This window comes from Blennius ocellaris (genome assembly GCF_963422515.1).
Source record: "Blennius ocellaris genome assembly, chromosome: 22".
NCBI classification, from domain to species: domain Eukaryota; kingdom Metazoa; phylum Chordata; class Actinopteri; order Blenniiformes; family Blenniidae; genus Blennius; species Blennius ocellaris.
The window spans coordinates 1,687,893-1,699,014 of NC_137671.1; the positions used below are offsets into that span (position 1 = coordinate 1,687,893).

At 40.6% G+C, this 11,122-nt stretch overlaps 1 protein-coding gene across 2 annotated transcripts; it reads right to left on the reverse strand.

Moving 5' to 3' along the window:
• Nucleotides 1–594: 594 nt before the first annotated feature.
• Nucleotides 595–5,132, reverse strand: eri1 (exoribonuclease 1). Of its 2 annotated transcripts, XM_080518648.1 has the most exons (8): nucleotides 4,999–5,132; nucleotides 4,799–4,892; nucleotides 3,481–3,662; nucleotides 3,134–3,350; nucleotides 2,966–3,049; nucleotides 1,670–1,779; nucleotides 1,473–1,587; nucleotides 595–1,347 (listed from the first exon to the last, which is right to left on the reverse strand). In XM_080518648.1, the coding sequence occupies exons 2-8, from the start codon at nucleotides 4,871–4,873 to the stop codon at nucleotides 1,105–1,107; spliced, it is 1,026 nt and encodes a 341-aa protein (XP_080374774.1). In that variant the 5' UTR covers nucleotides 4,874–4,892; nucleotides 4,999–5,132; the 3' UTR covers nucleotides 595–1,104. The 2 variants fall into 2 exon arrangements, with proteins under 2 accessions (XP_080374774.1, XP_080374773.1); XM_080518647.1 differs by having other exon boundaries at nucleotides 4,799–5,132.
• Nucleotides 5,133–11,122: the final 5,990 nt, after the last annotated feature.

The window sequence follows — 11,122 nt, forward strand, 5'->3', positions numbered from 1 at the left end:
GCCTTTAACGTCTCTTCCGTCACTAGAAAGAGAAAAACTCCGGGAATCATTTTCTCCACGGAAGAGTATTCGGGCCACTGAAGAAACAATTGATTCAGAGTTCAGTTTTTTTTTTTTTTTTCATACTCTTGCGTATTTCTGTTTTAAGACTTTGACAGCTGATCGACGCTACCGCTGAGGATTTGTTTACATCCGAAGTGTCGTCACGCCGGGGGAGGGGGAGGGGGGGGAAGTCTCGCGAGAACTGAAGGTCTCGCCTGTCGCTCAGGGGACGTCAGACGCGTCCAACGAATTTTAGTTCAGCTTCCACATACAAACACATTTGATCCTTTTGACTGGGAAATAAAAACCATAAAATGCTTTGAATATATATTCTAAAAGTAAAAAGTTTAAAACCTTTAGTTATGTTCAACCCATTTCAGAATGAGAACTTTTAATTTTATTGTCAGATATCACAGGTTTCTATCTGTATCTCTGGTTGAGACAAACCTCCATTTTTACCAATCAGTCAAAGATTCAGCTCAGAAGAACCACATGGAAATAAACACACAGGCCGATAGAGAGAACATTTTATTTGCTATAATTAGCCTGAAGGATAATCTTTGTTCTTGCTAAAATAGAGCATTCTCCACCACACCAGTCATTTACACGTCCTTACAAAAGATGGCACTAGACTACGACACAGGCCGAGTTTAACTTCAATCTGACCGTTTGACCCTGAAGCTCAGCAGAGCCAGGTGAAGCTCAGCAGAGCCAGGTGAAGCTCAGCAGAGCCAGGTGAAGCTCAGCAGAGCCAGGTGAAGCTCAGCAGAGCCAGGTGAAGCTACGCCGGCGGCGCCTGGTGTTTGGATCCACAGCAGAGAGACAGACGGCGGGTTGTTGGTGTGAAGCTGCAGACCAGAGCATTGACCAGTCAACAGCGTTTAAAGAGGGGAGGACGTGATCCGTCACAGACAGTTTGCTGGTCGGCAGCTCCATAAGGCCACAAGGTGGAGCTGTGGAGGGACATCCTCCACCCTCGGGACCCAGAGTGCAGAGCTCCAACCTCCACCCAGCAGCTTCCCATAAAGGCTTGGTGTGCTCTGGCCCCGCTCCGGTCCGGCTCTAGTTCCTGCTGCCCGGGTTGTGGGGGGCGGGCGCTCCCTCCATGGGGGCGGAGCTGGGCACCGACAGCAGCTGGCCGGCGTGCATGCGCTCGTTGACGCGCAGCTGGCAGCCGTCCTGCAGCATGCGCAGGGCGATCCGGGCGATGTTGCGCGAGTCGTCCAGGCCGGAGTGGGGACGGCCTTCGTACTTCAGGCCCAGCTTCTCCAGCATGGTGCTGAGCTTGGTCTGCGTGCGAGGAACCTGCGGGACGGAGACGGACACACCCGACAGCGACCAAGGTGAGGGCTCAAACATTCACGGACTCCTGCTCGCGTGAAGCGTCTCCGTGTCGGACGCCCCGGAAAGGAGCAAACGCTTCACCCTACCTTGTAGAAGTTCCCGTAGGATTTCCTGATGTTGATCCACTTCTTGGCGAACTGGGGGTACCTGATGCGGCTGATCCGACACTGGATGTTGAGGAACTTGCTCATGTCCCAGGCCCTGCGGGACACGCGTTTTTTTTAGGACCAGTGGGGGACAAGGAAGAGGCGAGACGCCGCGGCAGCGCGAAGACAAAACGCACCCGTCGGTCAGAATGGCGTATTTGTATTTGGTTCCCAGCTCTCGCTCCTGGAGCCAGACCACCACCCTCTGCAGCACGGCCGGGAACGGCTCCGCCTCCTCCACCATTTTCTACAATTCAAAAACAGGGGTCAGTCGCCATGGTAACAGACTGAACAGAACCTGCTGGCTGGCAGGTTTAGTAGAGGAAACCCCGAGTTTCTACTGGCTCCTCCCACCTGAAGCAGCGACTAGAAATGGAAAGTGGATTGAACCTCGATGAAACTCAGACTTTATACCGATTTATTATTTCTACCTGTATGATTTAGTTGACTTCGTCGATTGAACCGAGGTTGAATTTGTTTTAGCTGCCGGTGATTACTGGACACTCGCTGACAAGCGAACGTCGCCGTAGAAAAGGTTCCCGAATTCTAGTATGATTTGAAGTCTCTTTACTGAACTTGAAAAAGCTGAAATTCACAAAGAACCCTCCAGCTACACTTTTATCTGCACGATAGGCCAACTAACGTTTTGTTCTAAAAAACTGTTTTGCTTTACACAGGAACATATTGAAAACACGGCCGTTTCCACGGCAACGGCAGAAACACTAAAGCGATGTAGCTAGCATGTTGAGCCACCCGTGGGTGTTTGTTTTTGTAATGAAACCACATAAACACAGGCAGCAGGAACAAAACGACATAAGAAGTTTGATGTTTTCACCAATATATAAAATCTATTAATACATTAAAACAAATTAAATAATGGGGTCATATTATCCAGGTCTCCTCCTCCTCCTGGTCTGGTCGGTCCAGAAACCTCGTATTCAAAGTTTGATTCTCCTCCATTAGAATATTGGATCCCAGGAGCTGCATTCAGAATCTGCTGTGTCTGTGTGAGCTGGACTGGCTCCGCCCACACACATGACCATCTATGGGGAAGAGGAGGAAGTACTTCCTCTCGTGGCGCCATGTGCCAGAGCAGAGCTGCCTAAATTGTGGGAGGGGTCAAAGGGGGACGAGCCTACCTTGATTGTGATTGGCTAAAACCCTGATGACACTATGTAGGGTTTGATTTCTGATTGGCTGCTTGGAGCAACACAATTTTTAAAACCTGCAACAAGCCAGAGAGAGAGAGGACACACTGTCTTCTCTTCTGGGGCGTCGCTCCAGATTAGTACTGCTGGAAAAGTGTATTTTACATAATATGAGCCCTTTAATTTGAAAGACGCTCCATTATTCCCCCACAGTTCAACACCTGGAATGATTCTATTCCATAACGACTGGATTCTACTTCCAGGGAAGTGACTGAAGAAGCCGACCTGAGTGATTCCTGTTAACTTGACACAGAAGTCTGAAAGCTGCGGGTTCACTTCTGGTTTCACGTACTCCTGAAACGAGTCCACCTGCACAGAGAACACACACGGAACTGAGACTCACACACACACACACACACACACAGACTGTGTTCACGTCAGAGCTGGACTCACGATCTCCAGGGTGTGTGTGTTGATGAGCACCATGGGGAACTCGATGATTTCGTGGAGGAAGTCTGACGGGTTGTCCTCCTCGCACGTGGCCTCGAAGTCCACCACGCAGATGTAGTCGTAGTACGTGTCGGTCTGTCCTCCCTCTGCCGCCGTCTGCATCAGCTTCTGCTTCTTGTAGTGACTCTTCAGCCTCTTCTTCATCACGTCCTTCACCCCTCTGCACACACACACACACACACCAGTCAGGACGCTCATCATTTCTAGAGGATTCCATCATCCACCTCCACTTGAAGAACCTTCTGGAGAGCAGTTCGCTGCACAATCCAAACCCCGCCTGCGACGCTCACCGCGTGTCCAGCTTCAGCTCGGCCAGCTTGACCCGCAGCTCGTCCTTGGTCATGCGGTTGATGTGTCCGTTGGCCAGAGCGATCTCTTTGTACACCGGGTGGCTGAAGTCCCCGCCGGACGGAGACGTGGAGTCCTGGGGGGCCGATTCCTCGTCGGGACACAACCTGCTGCACGGCTTCGCCTGAGGAGGAAACCACGACTGTTCACACGCTGGACATGGAAGCACATTCTGCTTCAACGTGACGATGGCGGCTCATGTCCTTCCTGAAGGACTTCTGTAACGCCCGTCACCTTCGTAATCAAAAGGTCCACTTGGTGTGTTTTGTTGCTCCACTCATGTAATTTACTGGTGTCAAACACATTTTGGTGGTAAAATTGTCCCATAACAAAGAAAAGTTTAAATTATAAAAGTTATTACGGCACTGAGTGTACATAATGAGTCTATATTCTTTTAAAAATGACTCCGACTTCAACATGAAGCCATAATGAAACCTACTCTGGTACAAAATACAGTGAAATGCTCATAAAAAGCCTCCTATCGCTGTTGCAGCCTGCATGTTTTTACAAGCTCACCCCGACAGCGTGGCTTCCAGGCCAGTTTCATAGCAACCAGGTCGTCGATTGATATTTTAACTTCTACTTCTATTTATTGTGTGTCACAAGAATTTCCCTCTGGGATCAATGTTCTATTCCAGCAAGCCTTCATGGTAGCGTCACTGATATCTCAGCTCAGGCCTCAGTGTTCTGTCCACCACTGTCAAGGGACATAAAAAGAATGTTAACTGTGAAAATGTTAAAGTATTCTCGGTGGTTTGGCACTGGAGCCTCTTATTTAGACCCACAGCTCTTCTGTTTGACACCAATGAGTCGAATCAGGGTTTGGAGGTTATGATCAGTCCAAATCTTTTGTGAATTATTGTCCCAGACCAGACCAGACCAACCTCCTGGGTTAACTTCAGGAATAACTCTTCTCGCAGCAGAGAAACTTGCCAGTGTATTTAAGTCTGCAGACCTGAAAGGATGGTCCTCCAAGGCATCCCTGGATCATGTACTTTCTCCCGGATGAATCCAAGCAGATATTACTTTAGTCATTGTGTATTTTATTTATTATTCCGACGTGGAAGGCCTCGCATTCCATTCCATTTTTTACTGACCAGATGGAATCAATGTTCCTGGTTCAAGTTCTTACTCAGGTCTGTTGTCAAGTGAAAAGTTGAACTCTAATGTGATTTCAAAGCACATTTTGGTGTTTTTCAGTGAGCACATTCGTGAGTGAGTCATTTGAATGTGAATTAAAGTGTGGACGTCTTCACCGACCTGCTCGTCCTCTCTGCTTTTAGACATCTTCACATTGGCGTCGTTCCCGTGAATGTTCTCCTTGTGTTCATCCATTTAAAGTTTATCCACAAATCTGTCGGTCATGGAAGAAAAACAACGTTAGCTGTTAGCACCGACTGCTAACGCGAAGCTAACGGGAGCTGCGCGGACTCGTGAAGGTTGACGGCGTGAAGTCGGACCTTTGCGAGTCAGGTAGTTTAAGACACTGAAACTAAAACCCAGCTAAAAGACTGAATAATAACGTTTTGCATAAAAATCCGGCGACAAATCCCTCCGCGGTGGCACCAAACTTGATTTTTTTTTCCCCAAGCTGGAGTTGTGATGACTTCCGCTGTGCGCCAAAACAACTGCAGTACGCCACACAGCGCCCCCTGCTGCGCCGGAAGGCAACTGCACCAGGAACTAACGACCAGGGGAATTAATGTTTCTTATTATCTGTGGGTTTTTCTTCTGATGTCAAGTGGAATTAGACCACAACTCAACAACTTCAGTACATCCAGTTAATCCCCATGTTATATATTGCTCTGTCATCTGAGTGCATGTGTGCGGCTGGCTGGAGTGATGGTTGCCGCGGTGACGGAGTCCCCTGTCCCCTACCAAAAAGAAGTATACTTCAAGTATGTAATATCAAGTGTACTTAAATATACATAGTATACTCTACCAAGTATACTTATATTTGCACTAGAAGTTTACTTACAAGTATACTCCTTGGGACTAAATTGGCCCACTTTGTAGTATACTACAAGTATACTTTAAAGTATGCCAAAAGTATACCTAAAGTAATCTTTTAAGTTTACTTCCAGTGTACTTCTGATATAATTGAGTATACTTCTCTCTTTGAAAGTATACTTTACAGTATACTTAAAGTAAACTTGGTATTACTATTACTACCAATACATTTCAAGTCCACTACTTTGTGATACTTCCCCTTTATGCTGAGAAAAGAAAGTTAAGAAAACAGCAAAGCAATTTTGTTTACATTTATTCAACATATAGAGAATTGTAGAAATTGAACATTATCACAACAGATATGTTTAACAGGAGGAAACAAACTTGAGAACACAAACTATTCTGAACATGTTTTAATTGTCTGTTTTAAGCATTCACTTGCTTGCTTGTTGATGCTTTTTTGAAGTTTTCGTTGTTGCATTTCTTTCTTATTATTTTTCTCACATCTTGAACGCTCATATGGAAACTTGGACTGAGCATGCCCTGTGAACACACACACACACACACACACAAAGAAATTAACACTTGTACTGTTAGGTGAACTCTGACACCACAAAATCTTAACAGTTCATACTTCAATTAATAATACTGCTGTGAATCATTTTTTTGAATATCAGATTAAGCAGACTTTAAAAATTTGATTGATCACAATAGATAAGTTAATTTTGATGTAATTAATTAATAATAGGTAAGCATATAATGCTTTAACTGTTCACACAGGTGAACACATAGCTTGATTTCACTGCAGTGTTTACATTATTTATCTTTTTATACTTCTCTTAACTTATTAGATTCATAGCCTGTATATATGTTACGTCAATTATGTCTATTGTGTGTGAAATTCTTTTTCAAATGCAGATGTGAAGAGAAATGCAATTTCAGTTCTCTATATGTGGCACAGACATAAACATTTAACTTTATTGACAAACATCTAAATGATTTGTTGCATTATGTTATACATTTGATTTAAAATTTCTCTCATAACCTTAAACAACTTTCTCATTTGAATGTGCTGATAAAAAGTTTCATCCCAGATACATGCTTCCTATTAAGATGCCTGATTATAATAAATTAATTATTAGTCACATTTTGGTGACCGAGGATGAATAGTAATGTAATTTTACACAAAGACACATGGTGACACAAAATTAATATATATATAAGATGGTGGCGCCCGAAACACCGCCATCATGGATTCCCCACCGACATCTCTTGCGTTTTTTAGTATATCTCCTTTTCAATTAGTCCCAATTATATATTTATTTGTCCTTTGTCGTTCATTTTTTAGTGTCCTTAGGTTTTAGACATGTTTTGTGAGTCCTTAGGTTTTAGGTGTATATATTTAGTGATTAGGGTTAGGGCATATATTTTAATATTTTTTCCTTGTCTAGGGTTACGTATATTTTTTGAGTCCTTAGGTTCCGAATTACGTTGTGAGGTCAAGGGGTTAGGGTTAGGATTAGGATTTTGGGCTAGGGGCTAATATTATAATATTTTTCAGTACCCCTCCAATTTATCTAATTATACTTTGTTTAGTCCATTTGGATCCTTTGTATTTAATAAATGTAACCATGTCCTCTCAATGGTTCTCCTCTCCTTCTCAGTCCATGCCACACTGCTCTGGATTCCAGCTACCCTCATCAACTGCAAGCCATGCGAAATAAAATGTTGTGTCTTTTTTATTTCTAATGTTATATATATGTTGCCACATCCTGGTTGCTATTGTATTTTTAGTCTCTCCTATATATTGTTTTTTGCATTTTGAACAGAATATTATATATATGCAATTTTTAGTGTATGCATCCAAGGCCTGTGGTATATTATAAATAGCTTATAACTTTAATAACTTTACTTTTTTGCCAAAATCATCTATGTTAAATCAATAAAAGGCTTGAACTACTTCAGTTGTGTGTAATGAATCTAAAATATATGAAAGTCAAATTTTTATCATTACATTATGGAAAATAATGAACTTTATCACAATATGCTAATTTTTTGAGAAGTACCTGTATTTTGGCTCTAACAAGGATATATCCCCCAGATTTTTATTTTTCCTGTAGGCCGAAATGAATTCTTTAATTTAATTCTCCTTTAATTTAATTATCCGAGCGAGTGAAGCGAGCAAGGAAATTTATCTCATTTCAATTTCACTCTGAAATACCATCTAGCATGTAAAATCGAACAAAAGTGATCGCTTCATGTTTTCACATGCTAGCTTGTGAAAAATCTAACAAAAGTGATCGCTTCATGTTTTCACATGCTAGCTTGTGAAAAATCTAACAAAAGTGATCGCTTCATGTTTTCACATGCTAGCTTGTGAAAAATTGAACAAAGTGATCACTTCATGTTTTCACATGCTAGCTTGTGAAAAATCAAACAAAAGTGATCGCTTCATGTTTTCACATGCTAGCTTGTGAAAAATCGAACAAAGTGATCACTTCATGTTTTCACATGCTAGCTTGTGAAAAATCGAACAAAGTGATCGCTTCATGTTTTCACATGCTAGCTTGTGAAAAATCAAACAAAAGTGATCACTTCATGTTTTCACATGCTAACTTGTGAAAAATCGAACAAAGTGATCACTTCATGTTTTCACATGCTAGCTTGTGAAAAATCAAACAAAAGTGATCACTTCATGTTTTCACATGCTAGCTTGTGAAAAATCAAACAAAAGTGATCACTTCATGTTTTCACATGCTAGCCTGTGAAAAATTGAACAAAAGTGATCACTTCATGTTTTCACATGCTAACTTGTGAAAAATCAAACAAAAGTGATCACTTCATGTTTTCACATGCTAGCTTGTGAAAAATCGAACAAAGTGATCACTTCATGTTTTCACATGCTAGCTTGTGAAAAATCGAACAAAGTGATCGCTTCATGTTTTCACATGCTAGCTTGTGAAAAATCAAACAAAAGTGATCACTTCATGTTTTCACATGCTAACTTGTGAAAAATCGAACAAAGTGATCACTTCATGTTTTCACATGCTAGCTTGTGAAAAATCAAACAAAAGTGATCACTTCATGTTTTCACATGCTAACTTGTGAAAAATCAAACAAAAGTGATCACTTCATGTTTTCACATGCTAGCCTGTGAAAAATTGAACAAAAGTGATCACTTCATGTTTTCACATGCTAACTTGTGAAAAATCAAACAAAAGTGATCACTTCATGTTTTCACATGCTAGCCTGTGAAAAATCAAACAAAAGTGATCGCTTCATGTTTTCACATGCTAGCTTGTGAAAAATCAAACAAAAGTGATCACTTCATGTTTTCACATGCTAGCTTGTGAAAAATCAAACAAAAGTGATCGCTTCATGTTTTCGCATGCTAGCTTGTGAAAAATTGAACAAAATGATCACTTCATGTTTTCACATGCTAGCTTGTGAAAAATTGAACAAAAGTGATCACTTCATGTTTTCACATGCTAACTTGTGAAAAATTGAACAAAAGTGATCACTTCATGTTTTCACATGCTAACTTGTGAAAAATCAAACAAAAGTGATCACTTCATGTTTTCACATGCTAACTTGTGAAAAATCAAACAAAAGTGATCACTTCATGTTTTCACATGCTAACTTGTGAAAAATTGAACAAAAGTGATCACTTCATGTTTTCACATGCTAGCTTGTGAAAAATCAAACAAAGTGATCACTTCATGTTTTCACATGCTAGCTTGTGAAAAATCGAACAAAGTGATCACTTCATGTTTTCACATGCTAGCTTGTGAAAAATCAAACAAAAGTGATCACTTCATGTTTTCACATGCTAGCTTGTGAAAACAAAAGTGATCGCTTCATGTTTTCACATGCTAGCTTGTGAAAAATCAAACAAAAGGGATCGCTTAGTGTTTTCACATGCTAGCTTGTGAAAAATCAAACAAAAGTGATCACTTCATGTTTTCACATGCTAGCTTGTGAAAAATCAAACAAAAGTGATCACTTCATGTTTTCACATGCTAACTTGTGAAAAATCAAACAAAAGTGATCACTTCATGTTTTCACATGCTAACTTGTGAAAAATCAAACAAAAGTGATCACTTCATGTTTTCACATGCTAACTTGTGAAAAATCAAACAAAAGTGATCACTTCATGTTTTCACATGCTAACTTGTGAAAAATCAAACAAAAGTGATCACTTCATGTTTTCACATGCTAACTTGTGAAAAATCAAACAAAAGTGATCACTTCATGTTTTCACATGCTAGCTTGTGAAAAATCAAACAAAAGTGATCGCTTCATGTTTTCACATGCTAGCTTGTGAAAAATCAAACAAAAGTGATCGCTTCATGTTTTCACATGCTAGCTTGTGAAAAATCAAACAAAAGTGATCACTTCATGTTTTCACATGCTAGCTTGTGAAAAATCGAACAAAGTGATCGCTTCATGTTTTCACATGCTAACTTGTGAAAAATCAAACAAAAGTGATCGCTTCATGTTTTCACATGCTAGCTTGTGAAAAATCAAACAAAAGTGATCACTTCATGTTTTCACATGCTAGCTTGTGAAAAATCAAACAAAAGTGATCGCTTCATGTTTTCACATGCTAGCTTGTGAAAAATCAAACAAAAGTGATCACTTCATGTTTTCACATGCTAGCCTGTGAAAAATCAAACAAAGTGATCGCTTCATGTTTTCACATGCTAGCCTGTGAAAAATTGAACAAAAGTGATCACTTCATGTTTTCACATGCTAACTTGTGAAAAATCAAACAAAGTGATCGCTTCATGTTTTCACATGCTAACTTGTGAAAAATCGAACAAAGTGATCACTTCATGTTTTCACATGCTAGCTTGTGAAAAATTGAACAAAAGTGATCACTTCATGTTTTCACATGCTAACTTGTGAAAAATCAAACAAAAGTGATCACTTCATGTTTTAACATGCTAGCCTGTGAAAAATTGAACAAAGTGATTGCTTCTTTTTATCCGCATCCAAGGACAGAATTGGGTAACAGGTGTAGAAGTCTCAGCTACAGAGAAAAAGAGTATCCAATGTTTTCAGCCAAAAATGACATGATTCCTGGTAAAAACATCCCCAAAGTGGTACAAGATTTAAACTAAGCAGAAAAGTCTGCCACATCTTTGATTCACCCATATATCCATGTTTACAAGAAAAAGGCAGGATCCCATGGGAGCAAAGGTCATTGTATAGCATTTGAACAAAATCTCGCTGGTTTGGTTGATCAATTGGTATCCCTCCCACATCCAGTGTCTAAATTGCCTATTGTAGTTATTGAAAGGTCAGATTAAAAGCATAAGGTTCTAAAATACTGAATGCTCTAAGGTATTACAAAGAGAATATTCCAGAGTATAAACACATAAACATTGATATGGAAACACTCCAAGAGGACCCAGATGACGGTGGTGACTTAAAAAATATTAGAAGGGTTATCGATGATGAAAACACACTTGAAAGAAATGAGGTCAATCCTGTGATGGATAATGAAGCTGAATTGAGTCTCAGGGAATTGGTTGATCTTGAAAACACAGATTTTCCCAGGCCCAATGCAACTGTGGCTGAAACCATTGACAGAGGTGTAATTAATGAAAAAAATCAAAGCTGCAATTGATA